Consider the following 22,784-nt stretch of genomic DNA (forward strand, 5'->3'; position numbering starts at 1 on the left):
ATATAGCCTGTCAGAGAGCGCGCGAGCGAGAGACAGAGAGCGCGCGAGCGACAGAGCGCGACAGAGACACGAGAGACAACTAAATAGACAAAGACCATGGGAAGAAACAAAGAAGAGAAATGAGTGCAATAGAAAGAGAGAGTGAAAAGAAAGCCTAGAAAGAGAGGACGCTTGGAGGCCTAACACCCATCTCTAACACTGCAACACTATCTTCATCTCCCTCTAAATGCCGAAGCTGCAGTCTTTTCTCTCTTTCCTTTCAGACGGCATCTCTAAGCCCCACTGCCTGTGTGCCAAAGGCGACAGCTGCAGAGGCGAGTGATGGCCCAGGGAGAGTACAGCCCTGCCAATGGGAGGAGAGTGGGGAGCAAGAGACAGACTCTAAGACAAGCTACACACAAAGCCCAAACCAGTGTCTTCAGTTATGGGGAGTGTTCTGTGGCAATCCTATTCAGAAGTTAGAAGTTGGCCATCCCCCTAATCACATATCTAGGATCAGATTCCCTGACACCCAATCCAAATCTTAATCATAAGGGGTATGAAAAGATACATCGGCATCTAGTGCCTGTATTAGTGGATGTAACCTACTTCCACTCATCCAGTCTGTTCAGCATTGACAAGGGACTTTTCAAACACATTTTACATCACACACTACATTAGCATAACGGAAATGTTTGACACTATAAGTGGTGATTACATCAGGGGCGTGGCCGGAGGGATGAAGGGAGGAGGGCCGGATGGGTAGAGCAGGGTCCCGGTGGGAGGCTTACATACACACAGGAAGTGCCTCGCCGTGTGGGCAGCGCTGCTTGATCATCACTTCAATAGCTCTCTCTAATACCATTCTTTCAATCTCTCCCAATTGGGTGGAGCCCTACCGGAAAGGCTTTTTATAGCTAGAGAATGCAGAGAGACTCATAGCGCTACCTGCTAACCATGGAGTGAACAATGAAGCCCACACAGGGCTGAGCTGGTGTTTCAAAGGCTGTTCCCTGTTCTTTAACAGAAGGCTCTCAGTGATTTCCATGCTGAACCAAAGCTACAGGTTTACTAGTCACCATGAAGTAAGGTCATGATGAGCTCGACTAACGCATGACCTTTGGTGGCGGCCATTTTGTCCCCCACCTTGGACGACCCTGCCCCTGGACACATCACTGGTGGTGAGTTCTGATTGGCGACCAGGGAGATGTTGGGCCGTACAATGCATGCTGCTGGTACAACCATGGCCAGTCACGTGGTGTCATGTGACTGAGAAGATCCCAGGCTCCACCAGTCAGTCAGTGGTCACAGCCTTGGCCCACCAGTCAGTGATCTGTCAGAGTTAATGGTTTACACATCATGACCACTGACTTACACACAGACTTCTACTCTGGACATATGCAGGCAGCTCCAGATGGATCGGATAAACACAGAAAAGGTCTACTCAGGAGCGTGGCAACCCATTCTAATGTGTTTGTCTGGCTCACTGGTCAGCTTGTGATCGAGAGTCTTCTGCCTGTATGCTGCTGCATTGCCCTGCACTGTACAATTTTGCTAGTTATAATGACTCAAACAATTTGCTTCCAGTCATTTAGGTCTAATTGAGCACTGTTGTTGAGAATGGCTAGATGAAACGAAGACCGGTCAGTATAAAAAGCACCTGAGTGAACTGGAAGCTCAGTCAGTATGCAGCCTCTTGAGTTTTAGCGACGCTCGGGCCAACTCGGCGGCTGTAGTAGCGACGCTCGGGCCAACTCGGCGGCTGTAGTAGCGACGCTCGGGCCAACTCGGCGGCTGTAGTAGCGACGCTCGGGCCAACTCGGCGGCTGTAGTAGCGACGCTCGGGCCAACTCGGCGGCTGTAGTAGCGACGCTCGGGCCAACTCGGCGGCTGTAGTAGTGACGCTCGGCCAACTCGGCGGCTGTAGTAGCGACGCTCGGGCCAACTCGGCGGCTGTAGTAGCGACGCTCGGGCCAACTCGGCGGCTGTAGTAGCGACGCTCGGGCCAACTCGGCGGCTGTAGTAGCGACGCTCGGGCCAACTCGGCGGCTGTAGTAGCGACGCTCGGGCCAACTCGGCGGCTGTAGTAGCGACGCTCGGGCCAACTCGGCGGCTGTAGTAGCGACGCTCGGGCCAACTCGGCGGCTGTAGTAGCGACGCTCGGGCCAACTCGGCGGCTGTAGTAGCGACGCTCGGGCCAACTCGGCGGCTGTAGTAGCGACGCTCGGCCAACTCGGCGGCTGTAGTAGCGACGCTCGGCCAACTCGGCGGCTGTAGTAGTGACGCTCGGGCCAACTCGGCGGCTGTAGTAGCGACGCTCGGCCAACTCGGCGGCTGTAGTAGCGACGCTCGGGCCAACTCGGCGGCTGTAGTAGCGACGCTCGGGCCAACTCGGCGGCTGTAGTAGCGACGCTCGGGCCAACTCGGCGGCTGTAGTAGCGACGCTCGGGCCAACTCGGCGGCTGTAGTAGCGACGCTCGGGCCAACTCGGCGGCTGTAGTAGCGACGCTCGGGCCAACTCGGCGGCTGTAGTAGCGACGCTCGGCCAACTCGGCGGCTGTAGTAGCGACGCTCGGCCAACTCGGCGGCTGTAGCAGCGACGCTCGGCCAACTCGGCGGCTGTAGCAGCGACACTCGGCCAACTCGGCTGTAGTAGTCACGCTAGGCTAACACAGTAGACACACTCGGTCTACCTGCAATCAACTGAGCTCTACCTTACTTCAATGGAAAACAAGATAAGGACTTACCTGGACATCATAAAGCGCCACAATGTTCTCATGTTGAAGTTCCTGGAAAAAGTCATGAAGAAAACAAGTACATTAGTGATGCATTAGCTACTGTACCTTTGACGTGACAACTGGCTTCTATTTAGATTTATAAGTCAAGGCCTTTCAGTCAAACATGATGACTAATGGAAGATCGATGTCAACTAATTCTTTAAATATGTTTCCAAGATAAGTGAGAAGGAATTAGGTTAAGCATACTACTCACCTTGAGGATTTTGATTTCCTTGCCAAGCAGGATCTGGGACTTGGAGAGGTTCTTCTTGGTAATGCTCTTGACCGCCACCTCCCAATCAGTCTTCTGCAGTCGGAGGAAGGAGTGACATAAAGGAACAACTAGTTAAAATCCCTTTAAACATGTTCAGTTCCTCCATCACTTACACTAATGCCAAGGGAAGCTTGTGTGTGTAAAGCTCAGGCCAACTGGCCTTTAATTGCTTTGTGTGCACTGTGTATCATCATTTGTGAGAGAGATACATGGGGATATCTTGGACAATAAACCAAACACAGGTTTCTTAAGTTTCAATCAGATAGACTGAATGAAGAAACAGTCAAATGAGTTATCATGCGCTTGACAGTTATCATGCGCTTGACAGTTATCATGCGCTTGACAGTTATCATGCGCTTGACAGTTATCATGCGCTTGATGGTTTTTGCAACTGCACTTGAAGAACTTCCAATTTTCCGGATTGACCGACCTTAATGTCTTAATGGACTGTCGTTTCTCTTTGCTTATTTGAGCTGTACTTGTCATAATATGGATTTGTTATTTTACCAAATAGGAATATCTTGTTTGTTCTCCCCAGTGGCACTGCATCACGGCCGGTGATTGCAAGTCACACAGGGCGGTGCACAACTGGCCCAGCATTGCCTGAGGTAGGGTTTGGCCGGGGTAGGCTGTCATTGTAAATAATAATTTGTTTGTAAATGAGAGCAAAACATTCTTATGAGAATGCCAAAAGTGGGCAAAGCTGTCGTCAGGCAAATGTTGGCTACTTTGAAGAATAAAAAATATTTGTTTAACACCTTTTTGGTTACTACATGATTCCATGTGTGTGTTAATTCATAGTTTTGATGTCTTCACCATTATTCTACGATGTTAAAAATAGCAAAAATAAAGAAAAACCATTGAATGAGTAGGTATATCCAAACTTTTGACTGGTACTGTATTGCTTCCCTTGCAATACAACTTTCCCTCAAAATAGTTGTACAATGTGCTCAGCAATACAATAAAGTTTGGTGGGCATGCACAATGTTGATGCATTGGAATAGAAGGTATGGAGAATGTTAAAGAGCCTGTAGGATTTTTTTTTAAAAGCAGTTGGGAAATTAATATTTGAGTTTCAACTACAATGTGAGTATATTTAAGTGGTTTAAATGATTAACTTCCCTACTAACCTTCTTAAAGTGCCAAAATCGTATTCTGCCAAAAATGACAGTGCGAGACATGTTTTCCATAACGTACATTTCACGCATGCGAACAAAGAACACCATCACACAGTGTTTCACAGTTAATTGAGCACAGAGACAAAAATCAGGTGTCTCAGGCAGTATTTGTGTAACCTACCAAACAATGTACAGTGCATTCTGAAAGTATTCAGACCCTTTGACTTTCTCCACATTTTGTTGTTACATCCTTATTCTAAAATCTACTAAATGGTTTTGTCTCAATCTACACACAATACCGCATAATGACAAAGCAAAAACAGATTTGAAATTTCAGCAATTTATAAATGAAAACCCCCAGAAATATCACATTTACATAGGTATTCAGACCCTTTACTCAGTACTTTTTTGAAGCACCTTTGGCAGCGATTACAGCCTTGAGTGTTCTTGGTTATGACGCTACAAGCTTGGCAACTGTATTTGGGGAATTTCTCCCACTTTTCTCTGCAGATACTCTCAAGCTCTGTCAGGTTGGATGGGGAGCTTCACTGCACAGCTATTTTCAGGTCTCTTCAGAAATGTTAGATCGGGTTCAAGTACGGGCTCTGGCTGGACCACTCAAGGACATTTAGAAACATGTCCCGAAGCCACTCCAGCATTCTCTTGGCTGTATGCTTAGGGTCGTTGTCCTGTTTGAAGGTGAACCTTTGTCCCAGTCTGAGGTCCCGAGCACTTTGGAGCAGGTTTTCATCAAGGAACTCTGTACTTTGCTCTGTTCATCTTCCTCTCGATCCTAACTAGTCTCCCAGTCCCTGCAGCTGAAAAACATCCCCATAGCATGATGATGCCACCATCATGCTTCGCCATAGGGATGGTGCCAGGTTTCCTCCAGACGTGACGCTTGGCATTTAGGCCAAAGAGTTCAATCTTGGTTTCATCAGACCAGACAATACTGTTAACCATGGTCTGAGAGTCCTTTGGGTTTATTTTGGAAAACTACAAGCGGGTTGTCATGTGCCTTTTACCAAGGAGTGCCTTCCTTCAGGCCACCACCATTAAGGCCTGATTGCTGGAGTGCTGCAGATATGGTTGTTCTTCTGGAATGTTCTGCCATCTCCACAGAGAAACTCTGTAGCTCTGTCAAAGTGATCATCGGGCTCATGGTCACCTCCCTGACCAAAGCCCTTCTTTCCCGATTGCTCAGTTAGGCCGAGCGGACAACTCTGAGTTCACTGTCTTCTTGGGGACCTTCAATGCTGCAGAATTTTTAAGTACTCTTCCCCAGATTGGTGCCTCGACACAATCCTGCCACGGAGCTCTACGGACAATTCCTTCCACCTTACGGCTTGTTTTTTTTCTCTGACATGCACTGTCAACTGTGGGACCATATATAGACAGATGTGTGCTTTTCCAAATCATGTCCAATCAATTGAATTGACCACACATGGACTCCAAGTTCTAAAAACATCTCAAGGATGAACAATGGAAACAGGATGCCCCTGAACTCTGAATAAATAAGGTATTACTCATAAATAAAGTATTTCTGTTTTTATTTTTTGTAAATAAGCAAAAAACTGCTTTGTCATTATGGGGTATTATGTGGAGATTGATAAAATAAAAAATGTTTGTCAACTTTAGAATAAGGCTGTAATGTAACAAAATGTGGAATCAAGGGGTCTGAATACTTTCCGAATGCACTGTATAGCAAGTGCCGTAGAGGGCACAATTTTACAATGTCGCAGTCCAGAAATGCCAAAATCCTGGACCTCTGATGGAGACTGTCATCAACACATGCTTCTCTTTAGGAGCATGTGTGTGCCCAGGCCCCATAGGCTACCTCAATAACATTGACTTACCAGTGCCCCGCACATTGAATCTGTACCAGTACCCCCTGCGTATAGCCTCACTACTGTTATTTTATTGTTTCTGTTTATTTATTATTTATTTTTACTTCAGTTGATTTTAGTAAATAATTTCTTAAAAAACATGAGCTGGCGCACACCCAGAAACATTATTTTGTGTGGAGGTGCTGACTAATGGCGAATAAACCTTTTATTTTTTTTTAAGAGTCGCACACTCCATATATAAACTCACAGTAATTTATTGGGAAAAATCACCTTTATTGGGGGTACGACTATTTTTTATAGTTTATAGGAAATAGTTGACTTTTTTTCCCTAAAACTGCATTGTTGTTTAAGGGTTTGTAAGTAAGCATTTCACTGTAAGGTCTACACGTTGTATTCGGCGGATGTCACAATTTTTTTACTTGAACTGTTGGAATCATAGAAATAGAATGATTACTCTAATTCTATAGTTATAATAGTATAATATAATAGTACTGACAACTAATGAAAACGCCAGGGAGGAGTTATTGTGACAGGTTAGGAAGCAAAGTGTTGACAAGTTTTTCCTAGGAGACCCTATAATCTTTGACTACATTGAATGTTTTCTCTTAGCTACTTCATGTAGCTAACATATTCTTACTTTGCACTTTCCGCTTTGCTTTAGAAGATACTTTTGCACAAGCATGATTTAAGTCTATACCATCACTGAAACTGTATTATCAGGCTGTATAGCTAATTACCTTTGTTCTGACTAGTTAGCTAACTAGCAATTAGTGGCTAAGAAGATTTAGGCCCAACTTGCTAAGAAAATACATCTGCAAACAGCTAGTTTGTATCGTAAGAAACAAACTAATAGTGTGATTATAGAACGCTAGTGGAGTTATACTAAGAAGCAAAGTGAAAACAGCATCATTGTCATCAACATTGTAGCATGTGCTGCATTGACCATGCAGACTGAATGCAAGTGTCTCATGGTCGAGGAACAACAAATGCACTCCTTGGGTGACGGGGCAGGGTTAGGTCTGTGTGGAAAGAGGCATGGAGAGCGAGCAGAAAGAGAAGACTCAATTAGCGAAGTAAACTATAAGAATGGATGTTACACACGGCCTATCCCATTTGACAAAATATTAAAATACTATATAGAAGTAAAAACCCAAAGAGCTCCATGTATCAATCAATATATCGTAAAATACAGGTATACCGCCCAGCTCTAGATCCCACCCTGGTCACCAATGTAGCGAGAGAAATGTACATTTTAGTAATTTAGCAGACGCTCTTATCCAGAGTGTAAAACAAAACTAGATTGTGTAAGACAAAATCCAGAATAGAAAAGACAACATGCAAATGCAGACGAGGTCCCACTGTCTAAATCAGGGATGGGCAACTGTCAGCCCATGGGCCGCATGAAGGCCCTCGGATCAATTTCCAGTTTCAATTTAGGAACTAATTCTGAGTGTCAACTTACTGTTGCAAGTTAGAATACACAAGGTGCAATTTTGAAATTTGGTTGTGCATTACCAGTTTTTCCCTTGTTATGTAAGACTCTGACAGTCAGTCATTTAGTCCATATCAGCGAAACTATTTAGATTGCTAAATTAGTTTTGCAGACAGCTATCCAAACTTGTTATTAGCATAGAATTACCTGCTGGGGGCCCCCATTGATTTTGTTAGGTCAGTCTCTCTCCAACCCTATGGCATTATGTGTAGAATTGTACTAAATTAACTAAAATTTGAATTTTAAAAAGTCTCTCCATTGTTAAGAGGGGAGACACTAAAATGCTTTGCTGACAATGTGGGGGGGAATGGATGTGGATACACAGACTCGCGAGCAACTGTGGCAATAGGGTAGCATGATGACATCATCCCTGGAAGCATCACACAGTGAGATAGATGTGGAGCAGGCTCAGACATAAGTAACATTCTCTCCTCTCTGACCGTCCTTCAGCTGTGCCTTGATCAACAGAACAGTTTGGTCCACATCCCCATCATGGACAGTCACCACCGTCCTGTCAGTCAGTCAAGATGCTTTGTTATCACTGGTGTGTGACCAATCAAGCTAATAGAACGAATGTATCATCACTAGACTATCATCTCATTGTATTGGTCATATAAAAAATAAAGCACTGTCAAGAAAGCATTGATGTGTAGACTATTATCATGGCTCATTTCATCACTGAAGATGGAGAAAGAAGACCTCTTGAGGAGGAAAAACAAGAAGACATGCTCCTTTCTCTCCACCTTGTCTAGGCTGGCTGCGTCAGTGAGCTATTCACTGCTGTTTGAGTCATCCGTTTCATGAATGAACGGCTGGCATCTCAATGCACCCCAGTGCCAGACCATAACGCAAGATTGCACAACATCGCATGATCGAGGCTTATGAAACAATAACATGCATAATCAATCACATTGTTATATTTGAACAAGGTAAGCCTGTAAATGGATATAATTGTATGTCATTGCAATACTTGCATCACTAATAACAAATATTTAAACATCTAGTTAGTTGAAGGAAAACTAAACAAAATGATGCCAAATAACAGTTAATTTACTGCAGTGCAATGCCATTGACCCAGATTGATATAAACGTCACCACTCTCACATAACCTCAGAGACAAATAGAGGAGAGGGAAGGTAGGGAAGGAGTAGGGAGGAGGCAAGCAATGCAATGGGAAAGATGGAGATGCAGACCTTTAATGTTCCAGATATTTACCTTTCTGTGCCTTCCTTTGAACACCACAGCAAAAGCACCATGTCCCACCAGGTCCTTTCTGCTGTATTCAAAGTCTCCAACAGTCTCCATTGTCAACGTAACCGTCCAATTTAGGTCAGGTGTCAAAAGGTTCTTTCTTCAGTAATGCACTTTGAAGGATGCTCTCTTTTGATAGTGGAACCTTGATTTAGCTGTCAAGCAAACTAGTGATTGTGGCGTTAACAGAATACAAGTCAGTTTTACAAGGACAAGCATGCATTCCAGTCCACCTTTGATATTGCCTGAGAAACAGCCAGGTGATGATGCAACTGATCACGTTTAAAATGGGATGCAAAACTGGAGCTAGTGTCAAATTCTTCCCTGTCAGTAGCCAATTACAACAGATTATATAAGGCTTTACCTTTAACTATTTCCACATTCAGACACTGCAGTCAGCTGTACACATGGCTGGCCACAATCCCAAGGTACACCATGTCAGTCCCTACTGCCAGCTGTCATTTTCTGACCCAGATTGCTAGCGTTGCAAACTGGCTAGTTAGCTAGTTAAATATGCATTTAGATGGCAAACAAATTAGCTCAAAAACTGCTTTGCCAGACATTCTACATGATGTCAAGTGTCCTGGATAAATAGATTGCAAGCTTCAAACACCCATAAACACTTCAACTATATAACCAGAGTGACATGCTGCGACGACAAGCGTCATATTGTCCATGCATTGTAGCTGGCAAGCAACCATGCTAACAACATTGTATATAGTTAGCTAGCTAGCTACCTTTAACGTTAGCTTCATGCTAACTAAACAGAATATCAATTGAATGGACGGACATCAATTTGTGATTTTCAGATTATCGCAAGAAAATACAAAATACAGGCCGAACGTTATATATGTGCCTGAAAAACTATGAAATGCAACACCAATGAGTTTGAATAGAATTTGTGTAAGTCACAGCCAGCTAACGCTGTCATAATAGTCCTCTTGTGGCGAGATGTTCAAACCAGGTGACGTCTCTCCTCTTCGAAAACATTGATGTTCGTGCGATTCTCTTCAATGTAATCCAAAATGCATCTATTCAAATTCCTTGATTTTCATCATTGGGTCATCACATCTCAGTCACAGGGCGAAAATCATTGGGTCAGCAAGAAAATGGCAACCGATTCAAGTTAACCTTTACAGTACGACAAGTAAAACCATTCAACGTATGTCCCTTATTACGCTTCACCTGAATATTCGTTTTTGGTTTTCTTGTCCTTTCCCATCACATTGACCAGGTACAGCGTTGTCTGCTGACACGCTACCAATGTCAATACAGAGCAAATTGCGAAAAGAGTACCGTGACACATATTTTACACGATATCCCTCCGCGGACTACGTCAATGCGCAATATACCCTCCTCCACGAATGATAGTTCCATGGTGTCATCGGTCATCTCGGTTAGCCCAGAACTAAAATCTCGTTTTTGTAGCATTGATTTAATTTGAATAACAACATATTACATCCTTCATTGTCAATATATGGATCGTATTAATTCAATTAAATATGTAATTACTAGGTCCCTCCAAAATAACTTCACAGTCACACTTATAAGCTGTGTATAAAAGTTTCCCCTACTCCTACTGAATTAATTGTTAATTTCTTCATTCTCTATGGTACATTTTACTTGCACAAAATCAAATATCAGTTCCCAAATGCAATATTTTTTAAAACTTGAAATCGAATATTTAATCAAATATTATGAATTATTCAATGACAAAAAACAATATTTATTCTTACAACTCTACCTTAGGTTTACAATTGGAACCCCTGACCTTTTTCTTTGTATTTGATTGGAGGTACTTTCACTTTAATTAAACTGTTGTCACTGGCAAATTCATGTGTAGTGATTTTCATTCATCATTTTTGTTTAATTTCATAAGAATACAATATATGTGTAGTTATGTCCTATGCTTATTTGTAATTGTATTGTAATTTCAATAATACAAAGAAAAAAAAACTAAAGTCTGTTGTAATTGCATCTTTTGCTGTTCATTTAACTGGTATGGATCTACCAGAAGCAAGGTATGTTTGATTAAAAAACAGAAACCATACAATTGTTTGACTGACACCCATAAGATAAATGCCGCGTTCATGTGCTTGTTGGATCTAGGAAACTCGAAAATGTCAGATTTACTGATTCGTTGACTGACTAGGTAAAAAAATATGCAGATGTACCCTCGAGCAAGGCACTTAACCCTAATTGCTCCTGCAAGTCACTCTAGATAAGAACGTCTGCTAAATGACAAACGTACTGTATCATTAACAAATTTAGCCTATCGACTGTCATCACGTGTACAGTAATTTGATATCCTTATCTCACTATGTCTTGAGATGATATTTCAATCCTAAATACCCCAAGGATGTATATGTACCACATGCCATGGTCAGCCCCCTCTAGTGTTCTAGAGGCAGTGATAGGCTACCTGAGATTTTCATTATCATTCGAGCATCTGATTGTAAACTCCAGACTGGTCCTTCATGCCTTTGCTTTGTATATGTTGCCCCCTTTTGGATTTATTCAGGTATGACATATCCCTTGATCACATTTGAAAAATAAAAACTGTTGACTCCCTTGTCACTTAATGTCCTGGATCCTTTATTAATTAATTTGTGCATGAACTAAGTAGGCCTATAGTTTATTAGTGTGACTTGCTGTTCTTCATGGAGATTAATTTGCATTCAATTTTTGTTTGTGTATTTTGCTAATTAGATTTCCGTGTGTGCATGGACATAACAGGAAAACAAAGACAGGCCTTATATGCAATTATATTTAATCAATTGGTCAATACAATAGTTGGGTTAGTTGCTTGGATAAGCCTTTGGTATGGTGTATCCTGACAGGGTAGCCTAGTGGTTAGAGCGTTGGACTAGTAACCGGAAGGTTGCGAGTTCAAACCCCCGAGCTGACAAGGTACAAATCTGTCGTTCTGCCCCTGAACAGGCAGTTAACCCACTGTTCCCAGGCCGTCATTGAAAATAAGAATTTGTTCTTAACTGACTTGCCTGGTTAAATAAAGGTAAAATAAAAAATAAAAATAAAAAAAAGGAGAGGTTTGGAAGGTTTCTCCTGTTGAAAGGTGGAAAGGTGGAGGGGTCCTCTGGGAGTCCAGACGTGGCAGCATGTCACTATGTTGGGTGCTTTTTGAGCATCTACAGGTCCTCAAAAAGTTCTACAGCTGCACCATAAAGAGCATTCTGACCGCTTGGTATGGCAACTGCTACAGAGGGTAGTGTGTACGGCCCAGTACTTCACTGGTGCCAAGCTTCCTGCCATCCGGGACCTCTATACCAGGCCGTGTCAGAGGAATGTCCTTAAAATGGTTAAAGACTCCAGCCACCCAAGTCTTAGACTGTTCTCTCTGCTACCGCATGGTAGTCCTCAGCAACTCTGGGACCAAAAGGATCCTTAACAGTTAATCCAATTGCTGCCCAGACTATTTGCATTGTCCCCCTTATTTTATTATGATTTAGAATTATTTTCTGTACTGACTCTCTTGCACAGGCTCGATGTACCCTCACCGGACTCTAACCGCACACACATGCATATTGACAACAAACACTCACATTCCTTCACACATGCTGCTGCTATTCTCTGTTTATTATCTATGCACAGTCACTTTACCCCTACCTACATGTACATATTCCCTCAATTACACTACATGATCAAAAGTATGTGGACATGTGCTCCTCGAACATCTCAGTCTAAATTCATTGGCATTAATATGGAATTGGTCCCCCCTTTTTTGTTGTTGCCATAACAGCCTCCTCTCTTCTGGGAAGGATTTCCACTCGATGTTGGAACTATGCTGCAGTGACTTGCTTCCATTCAGCCACAAGAGCATTAGTGAGGTCGGGCACTGATGTTGGGCGATTAGGCCTGGCTCGCAGTCATTGTTCCAATTCATCCCAAAGGTGTTCGATGGGGTTGAGGTCAGGGCTCTGTGCAGGCCAGTCAAGTTCTTTCACACCGATCTTGACAAACCATTTCTGTATGGACTTCGATTTGTGCATGGGGCACTGTAATGCTGAAACTGGAAAGAGCCTTCCTCAAAATGTTACCAGAAAGTTGGAAGCACAGAATCGTCTAGAATGTCATTGTATGCTGTAGCGTTAAGGTTTCCCATTCACTGGAACTAACGGGTCCACCATGAACCATGAAAAACAGCCCCAGCCTCCTCCACCAAACTTTACAGTTGGCACTACGCATTCGGGCAGGTAGCGTTCTCCTGGCATCCGCCAAGCCCAGACTAGTCTGTCAGAATGCCAGACGGTGAAGCTGATCCATCACTCCAAAGAACGCGCTTCCACTGTGAGCTTGTGTGGCCTACACCTGGTAGTAATAATCTCTGTCACCCACTTCCCTTAAAAAATAGTTTGCCCTACAGCCAATTCTGTCGAATCAAAAGAATTTGCAAAAAACAGTCCGATTTCGACAGAAATATGGCTGAGACGCAAAGAAAGTTCAAGGAGAGGGGCTACAAGAATGATCAGATTAATATTACCATTGAGAAAATTCTAAACAAAACGAGACATGACTTTTTTCAAGGTCAATCTCGCAAAAAGACGCATTATTGCGTTCTAACTACCCGCTATTCAAAGTGCTCTGAACAAATTAAGGGAATTGTTCACAAACATTGGCACATCCTAAAATCCGATGATAGTCTCGGTAATGTGTTTTCGGACCTTCCCTTGGTCGTATTCTCGCGGGGCAGAAATCTCAGAGACCAATTGGTAAACTCTGATTTACCACCCTAAAATATTCCTGTACAACGTCTATTTGCGCCCCTACTGGATGGAAATTACAAATGTAATGGCTGTGCTCAATGCAATGGCACTTATAAATATAGATCATTCAAACACCCACAAACAGGGAAATCGATCCCAATAAAAGGTGTTATTACGTGCTCCACTAAGGCAGTTATTTATCTTATAACTTGTCCTTGTGGTAAAAATTATGTAGGTAAAACAAAGCGCGAATTAAAAGTACGTATCTCAGAGCATCGCAGCACCATTAGGTGTAAAAACTTTACTTATCCAGTTGCGGCCCACTTCTTGGAGGCAGGCCACTCGATTTCGTCTCTGCCTTATATTGGCATCGAACATGTCACCCTCCCTAGGAGAGGGGGTGACCTTGATAATTTATTGTTAAAACGAGAGGCTGCCTGGATCTTTAATTTAAAGACCCTTGCGCCCTTCGGTATCAACGTAGACTTTGATCTGAAGCCATTCTTGTGATTATTGTGACTTTGCCATTGTAATTGTGTGTAAACTTGTATGGTCAAATTAATCTATGATCGTATGCTATCCATTTGTTTGTATGCTGTTCTTTGTATGACATTTTAATATTTGATTATTAACCAATGATATTAGGCCACTCCTGGCCATGATTACAGACACCTGTGTCTTTTGACACTATATAAACGAGTCATCCCGCAGTGTTTGTGATTATACCCTGATGAAGACAGCTTGGCTGTCGAAAAGTTGGTATTACATTTTTGCATCTGAGCTTCAAGAGTGTGCGGCTCTCTTTTATTTTGTAGTAATAATCTTCAATCTGGATAACAACAAATCATAAGACTAGAGAAATGTATCGACAAATACAAACATGACGGAGAGTAAGACAGTGGAACCCATTTCAAAATGAAAACGTGACTCTTCTACAGACGATTTAATATTTTCACCACCGGGAATGGTAAAGGTCGAAACCGATCTGTTAAAATCAATAAATGACAAACTGGGTATACTTGAACTAGTCAGTAAGGATATAAAAGAGTTGAAGGCAAGCCTCAAGATGAGTGACGAAAAAGCTGCGACATTGGAGAAAGACACAAGCAAGCTAAAAGGTACAGTCAAGATTGAAACCGAAGTTAATGAACTTAAGTAGAACATCATTCTGACAGAAGCCTTACTTGACATACAGACTAGATCCATGAGAGAGAATCTGATACTTACAAGAATCTAAGAGAAATAAGGAGAAGTTCCTGAATCTGTAGTTAGTGACTTCCTCCTTACAGCGCTTCAGATCACACGGGAAGCTATCGATAAAATCCATCTCGAACGTGTACACCGCTTCGGACAGAGGTATGAACGCCCAATCGTTGCCAAATTTGCTTTCTTTAAAGATAAAATAATTTTTAAAAGAATTGCTGGACGGAAATAGGCATGAATGACCAGTTCCCGAAGGGAATTGCAGAACGGCGTAAAGTTCTGTATCGAATTTTCAAGGAAAATAGATTGAAATGGAAACCAGTAGCTCTCGTGGTCGATAACATGTATATTGATAACCAGTTGTTCAGAGACACAGACCACTCCATGGCTATTTAAAAAATTACGAAGTTCTCATAGAGGAGGAAAATAATGAAACACACGATTCTAGCCCAGTTATGGATTGTAATAATACAACAAAAAAATATAGTTCTATCTATATTGAAATATAACTAATTGGAACACAAAAGCACTAATTCAACATGGTGGAGATAAAAACACAGCAAACAGAAGGCACGGGATGGATGGTGTGGTGTGTGTTTTTTGGTGTTTCGGGAAGTGGCGTTGAGTGAGAAAGGAAATGGTTGCATATCCCAGAACCAACGTATTTCTGTTAGCAGGGGTTGTGTTAGCAGGGGTTGTGAGAGAGCTTTCAATGTTGTGCAGATGAGGGATATACATTTTTTTAAATGAATTATACATCTTTATTTATTGTCCTATCATGGTGGAACAGTGTTTTAAAATAAATTCTACATCTAATTGTTTTTATTGTCCTATCATGGGGAACAACATTTTTCAAATAAATTCTACATCAAATTTATTTAGTTATGTTCCTATATTGATGGAACAGTCCACAACCCTATACCCTAGACACCGACCTGAACGACTCAGATACTAAGAAGTCCCAATCTGTTTTATGGGCCTGCTGTAAGCGGCCTGTATGCAGTCAAAATGTGGTCAGAGACTCAAGATTCCGAGCCTGCCTGGCAGGGTTGGTCCTGCAAAGCCAAAGCCCCCTGCTGGGAGAGCATAATATACAAGGAATTCCCAAAGCTGTTATTGAGAACCTTGTCGACCTTCTACCTAGCCGGTGGGGATTCCGGTGGGGTGCCCCCACCCAGGCAGTGGCAGTGCTGGCAACACTAGCTGCAGTTACCCATGGGGAGGGGGTCACACTCAGACATTCAGAGAGGGGGCATATTATTGTGGCCCTGGTGGCACAAAATCAAAGGTCTGACTGCATGGTTGGGAATATGGTCACTACGGGGGACCATGTTGTGGGTGTTTCAGGGGAAGGGGGTATATTTGACCTCCATCATCTAGGGCGTGACAATGGTTAATCAAATCTCCCCATTTCTGGCTATTTTTTTGCACAGTTTTGCAGGCCTTCTGATACAGCTGCAACTGTATATGCATTCATAAATCAAGACCTTTCTTGAGTTGGGCTCTGGGATAGTGCAACTGTTGAGAATCGGAGTCTATGGTTGTTGTGGGGGAAAGGAGTTGAGTGTGGTTGTGTGTGTATCCCACAACTGTTGCGAGGGCGTAAACGATGTTAGGGAAAATATAGGATGATTCACAATAATTGTTTGCTAATAAACTAATTGTTTGCCATGTAAATGTAATTTTACTAATGGCGAGACTGGTGAGAGGTAAAATTATTTGCATAAATTGTCTACATTACTTCAAATATTAATAGCGAATTATGGAAAATAAGATAAACAGGATTTTTTAAAATTATATATTGATTTGGCGGTTGATCTGCTTCTCTTCTGTGGGTGGCACTGTGTGCTCTTTTCGAAGGATGCGTCCCGGCCTTCCTGGGGCTATGGGATCCAGGGGGTCGGAGGTGGTCTGCCGGACATTGGGATGACAACCCAACTCGGGATGAGGAGGGCTTTTAGCAGGTGGAATAGTGGGGACCAATTGGAGGTTTACTTAGTAGCAATGTGAATATCATACTACAGCTACAGTGCCTTGCGAAAGTATTCGGCCCCCTTGAACTTTGCGACCTTTTGCCACATTAGGCACCTAACCAATTATGTGTTTTTTTCCACGTTATTTGTAACTTATGTTGTACATAATGTTTCTGCCACCGTATCTCACGGGAAAAAAAGAGCTTCTGGATATCAGGACAGCGGTCACTCACCTCGGATTAGACAAAGACTCACAGGGTTTACTTCGAACACCCGACAAGGCCACATCCCCGTCATTGGCAAGAGAAAGAGACGCAGGTACAGAGGACACAGAGCGGAGTGCCTCGTAAGGTTTCGCAGACGTCGAGTGGGAAAGCTGCCGTTAGCGCCAGTATTACTTGCCAACGTACAATCATTGGACAGTAAATTAGACGAGGTACGATCACGAATATCCTACCAACGGGACTTCAGAAACTGTAGCATCTTATGTTTCACAGAATCGTGGCTGAATGAAGACATGGATATTCAGCTAGTGAGATATACGCTGCACCGGCAGGATAGAACACCACACTCCGGTAAGACCAGGGGGAATGGTCTGTGCATATTTGTAAACAACAGCTAGTGCATGAATTCTAAGGAAGTCTCTAGATTTTGCTCGCCTGAAGTAGAGTATCTTATGATAAGCTGTAGACCACACTATTTGCCAAGAGGGTTTTCATCTATACTTTTTGTGGCTGTTTATTTACCAGCACAGACGGATGGATGCTTGCACTAAGACCGCACTCTGTATAAGCTGTATAAGGAAATAAGCAAACAGGAAACCAGCATTAGTTCTAGGTAAATGTTGCAATTCTTCAGCCATTACTGGACCTGTGACGAAAAATGAAATACATAAGGACAATACCATAATAAATGATCTAATGACTCTACCCCCTCGCAGCAAAATCTACAGAGCTGGGATTTTTGTATAATAATTTCAACAGAATTTTTGGGGGATTCGTGTCAATTCATTAATCATGTCTCCTTTGGAATTGCACATTAATAATTTTGCACGCCCACTTTTTCAGTTTTTGATTTGTTAAAAAAGTTTGAAATATCCAATAAATGTCGTTCCACTTCATGATTGTGTCCCACTTGTTGTTGATTCTTCACAAAAAAATACAGTTTTATATCTTTATGTTTGAAGCCTGAAATGTGGCAAAAGGTCGCAAAGTTCAAGGGGGCCGAATACTTTCGCAAGGCACTGTATATGGACACCCAATCATCATGTTACTTTTTAATGGTACATCTACAAACATATATTTTGATAAATACAATTGAAACTCGTTGTGGTAAGTGGTGAAATAAATATAGCCAGATATAAATGTAATGGCTCAGCAGATAATAAAGAAGACGGTCAGTATTTACCTGGCTAAAAGAAAAATAATATAATATCTATTGTTTAAAGGAAACTCATTCAACAATTTTAGATGAAGTTTTGTGGAAAAAGGACTGAAAGAAATTCAAAAGGGGTGATGATATTAATTAACAGTAATTTTGATCCAAATGTGCAAATTGTCCAAACAGATCATCAAGGTAGATGGATAATTTTAAATATGTATTGGCCAATAAACAGATATGCTTATTAACCTATATGGTCCAAATAATGATGATCCAAGCTTCTTTGAAAATATATGTAAGAATTTATCAACTCTACAAGCAACACTAGACTCTATTATTATGGTGAGAGATTATAATACGGTTTTAAATACCTCTATGCACCATAAAGGAAATCACATTACAAACTATCACCCTTATTCTGACATTTCACATTCTTAAAATAAAGTGTTGATCCTAACTGACCTAAACAGGGATTTTTTTATAGGATTAAATGTCAGTTATTGTTTAAAACTGAGTTTAAATGTATTTGGCTAAGGTGTATGTAAACTTCAACTGTAAGTGTTGAACATCCAACATATTTTGAGAAAATAAAGCTGAAGCACCAAGGAGATAAGATAGCATTTATGTGTTAGATAAATTGCATAAATAAGTTACATGAATAAGTCAATTTAAAAAATAAAAACACACTGCAATTTGCCATACCAGGTATCAAGCAGAAATGGGCTTGAAAAATGTAAATAATTTTGGTGCCCATCAATATTACAAACTTACAGTATCATATTTAAGCTCATATATATTATGTTAACTAATAGCAAAGAAAAGTTTTGGAATTGGCCTAATCAAGACCAAATTACATCTGTGTGACATGATACCCTTTGGATTTATCATTTTTGAATGTCCATGTACTAGCTAGTACACAGTGCAGGTTTTAATGATGACCAGAGGGACCGTCTAAGCACCAAATTATCCTAGGTAGATTTAAAACAACACAATTCTGCTGTTCTGGTGAGAACTGGCAAAATGTTTCACAAACTCATCGTTGCTGAGGGAGTATGTAACGGTTTTCTTGAGTTGATGGAGAGGCGGACCAATACGCAGCGTGGTTACTATTCATGGTTCTTTAATAAAGCAACTACACATGAACAGACTAACAAAACAAGAACCGTGAAAAACCAAAACAGCCCTATCTGGTGCAAACACAGAGACAGGAACAAACACACAGTGAAACCCAGGCTACCTAAGTATGATTCTCAATCAGAGACAACTAATGACACCTGCCTCTGATTGAGAACCATACTAGGCCGAAACATAGAAATACCCAAATCATAGAAAAACAAACATAGACTGCCCACCCCAACTCACGCCCTGATCATACTAAATAATGACAAAACAAAGGAAATAAAGGTCAGAACGTGACAGAGTATGCCCTCCTTGACTCAACACTGAGAATTCCGAGGTGACTTATCCTGTCATCAACCATTGTTCTCCTAAGGTGGGTTTTAATCAGTTTTAAAGCTGAGAAGCTTCTCTCGCAGGAAGCACTGGTGACTGGTGTAACAACAGAAATCTTATATAGCTCATGGAAGACCTCTTTATAAGGTTCTAGAAATACAACAAAGTCAAGTAGAGTAGATGGTCTGTCCCTTCCACTGTTCTCTCTCCTATCAAGAAGCCGCTTGGTTTGATGAATCTCATGTTTGAGGTCAGTCGAATCTGACTCAAACGTCTGAGCAAAGGCAAACAGAGGTTCCACATTCAAGAATGTTGTACTCCTTGGGTTGAGAGACTGGACCGCTTGCATTATCTAGCAATTCTTCTTTGAAAAACGCCTCTTCAGCTCAGCTGTGAGACTGTCAAGCACCTGATAAAATATAGTTATTTGGAAGGTCTCACCATCACTTTGGTCTCTATTTTTGTGTCCAACAGTGCTCATCATCAATGAGTCTTTAAATCTTAAGCTTATTTTAGGCTGATTTTATACACTGTTTGTACACTTATTTTGCAGTGCTCTGCAATCTCTTCAACCTCTTTCCATAATTCTCCAAAGTAACCATCACTGTAGTCCTGCAATGTGTCTGTAAGGGCACCTACCAGATCCACAGCCCTTGTTAGGTCAAGAGAGCTTGATTAGAACATGTCAGAAAGACATTTGCCATCTCCAAGCTCTTTACAAAAGGTAACCAAAGCCCAATGAATTGTAAATCTATCTGAGAAAGAACTGGCAGTTCAAGTGTGATATTCTGTAGCACTCTCAGAACTGCTGGAAGCCTGTCCCTCAAATTACGGCATGCCATGTATATGCATGCCCACCTTACATCCGTAAGTCTCTGTAGTTCCCTGGGCTGCTGCGGATACAGCTTTTTCTGAACTGCAAGCCATTTGAGATGAATGTACGAGCCAGATACAAAGTTCTGAAGATTCTGCAAGAGAGCAAAAAAGTTAACTGCCTCAGGCACTGATTTTACAGCATCGACAATAACCAAATTCAAACTATGTGCATTACAGTGCACATAAAATGCAAATCTTGCACTGTTTTTAATCTGTGCAGACACACCAGACTGCTTTCCGCTCATGACGGATGCACCATCATAGCCTTGCCCCATAAGATTATTTCTGTAGTTCAGACCATGTTTTTCAAGGCAATCAATTATCATTTTTGTGAGACCTGCTGCATCTAAGCTTTCAGCTGACTGAAAGTGTAAAAAGATTTTGTGGATGGCCCCCGTTGTAATAGTACTAAAGACATTTGTTCTTTTTTCTTTAAATATTTGGTCTCCTCTGCAATTACACTAAAAACAACTTTCTTTTACTTCTCTTATTATTTAACTTTGCACCATCTCAGTTAAGCCCTCAAGAACTTTGTTGTGTACTTAGCATTGCCACATGCATTCATCCTGTTCTCTATGAGAGGGTCATGCTTTGCTATTTCTTATAAGATTGTAAAAAAAATGACCCTTGTTGTGAGAGTCATCAGTCTCTCAATGACCTTGCTGCGCTTTATTTTGAGTGGCAGTTAATAGGAGAACATCTGCAATTGTTTTAATGTGAGTACAGTTTTCCTCCACTTTCTTTTTCCGGTCTTCATTTATGAAATCTAACATTGATGAGTTGCTGTCAATAGCCCTTTTATGCTGATTCCGAGCATACATAGCATTGATATGATGCTCTGCCTTCGAATGGAGCTTAAACCCATAATCTTTAAACCGTGCCTTTTTCAAGTTACAAAAACCTGACTGCGATGTGAAGGCAGATTCAGGTGTATTGGGCAGAGAAAAAGGCCTACAGTCGAATCTTGACTTACAGAATATTCAAGCCTGTCAAGTCCTGATCTGTTTTACCTGTCTTTGTGCTTGTCCCCCCCCCCCCCCCAGGTGTCACCCATCTTCACCATTATTTACTGTGTACTTATACCTGTGTTTTCTGTTTGTCTGTTGCCAGTTCATCTTGTTTGTCAAGCTTACCAGCGTTTGTCCTGTCAGCTCCTGTCTTTTCCCAGACTCTCTTTTTCTCACCCTCCTGGTTTTTGACCCTTGCCTGTTCTGACCCTGTACCCGGCCGCTTGACCACTCTGCCTGCCCCTGACCCTGAGCCTGCCTGCCGTTCTATACCTTTCCCCCTATCTGGATTTCCGACCTCTGCCTAACCTGACTCTGAGCCTGCCTTCCATCCTGTACCTTTGCATCTGTTGCTGTAATAAACATTGTTACTTCAACATGGTCTGCATCTGGGTCTTACTTATCCTGTTAAAGCCATGAATTGTCCTCATACCAGGAGCTGTGGAAAGCTCTTTTCCTAGTACCATGCTGAGATCTGGGAAACGTTTTCAAACACGTCTGTGCAGGACCCTCTTCTCTGGATCTTGAAATGTCTGAAATACACATTAAATAATGTGACACATCTCTATGGAAATGTATAATTAAGGGATCCACAAGATTAGATACTAACAACTGTTAACTAAAATGTGTAGTTTAAAGTATAGGCCTGGCCTATAATTGGGTCCTTTTGGAACAGAAGTCTGATATCTCTCCCTAAGACAGTCTGTGGTTACATCTAAGCATCCAACTACCCACATTTTAGTCCAATCTTAATCTTAATTACAAATCCCCATTATCATAACTGTACCTTAAAATCAACTACCAGCCTAAGTTTGATCATGGCTAGCCCTTCTCTGCAGTAAGTAATTAGCTAGCTACAATTTCTTACACCATTACGATAGCAAACAGGCTATCTGCAAATTCTGTCACACGTTCCAGTCTATGCCCAAACAGTTCAAGCTTCTCATTTTAAAAATGAATCTCTCCAGAAATAAGTCTCTCACTGTTTCCACCTGTTATAGACCCCCCTCAGTTCCCAACTGTGCCCTGAACACCATATGTGAATTGATTGCCCCACATCTATCTTCAGAGTTCATTCTGTTAGCTGACCTAAACTGGGATATGCTTAACACCCCGGCAGTCCTACAATCTAAGCTAGATGCCCTCAATCCCACACAAATTATCAAGGAACCCACCAGGTACAACCCTAAATCCGTAAACATTGGCAACCTCATAGATATTATCCTAACCAACTTGCCCTGCAAATACACCTCCGCTGTTTTCAATCAGGATCTCAGCGATCACTGCCTCATTGGCTGCATCCGCTGTGGGTCCGCGGTCAAACGACCACCCCTCATCACTGTCAAACGCTCCCTAAAACACTTCTGCGAGCAGGCCTTTCTAATCGACCTGGCCCGGGTATCCTGGAAGGATATTAACCTCATCCCGTTG

At 42.0% G+C, this 22,784-nt stretch overlaps 1 protein-coding gene across 2 annotated transcripts in view; it reads right to left on the reverse strand.

The window, feature by feature from the left end:
• The window catches only part of LOC110504046 (serine/threonine-protein kinase ULK2), a 61,124-nt gene extending 50,805 nt beyond the window's left edge, over window positions 1-10,319 (reverse strand). For both annotated transcript variants that reach the window (XM_021582857.3, XM_021582856.3), the window contains exons 1-3: window positions 8,703-10,319; window positions 2,971-3,063; window positions 2,727-2,768 (exon numbers count right to left, since the gene is read on the reverse strand). In XM_021582857.3, the coding sequence (XP_021438532.2) occupies window positions 2,727-2,768; window positions 2,971-3,063; window positions 8,703-8,792 (225 nt within the window). In that variant the 5' untranslated portion in view covers window positions 8,793-10,319. The remainder of the gene's footprint in view (window positions 1-2,726; window positions 2,769-2,970; window positions 3,064-8,702) is intronic.
• Between the last annotated feature and the right edge of the window lie 12,465 nt (window positions 10,320-22,784).

Source organism: Oncorhynchus mykiss, chromosome 24 (genome assembly GCF_057628025.1).
Source record: "Oncorhynchus mykiss isolate SJ-2025 chromosome 24, ASM5762802v1, whole genome shotgun sequence".
Classification (NCBI taxonomy): domain Eukaryota; kingdom Metazoa; phylum Chordata; class Actinopteri; order Salmoniformes; family Salmonidae; genus Oncorhynchus; species Oncorhynchus mykiss.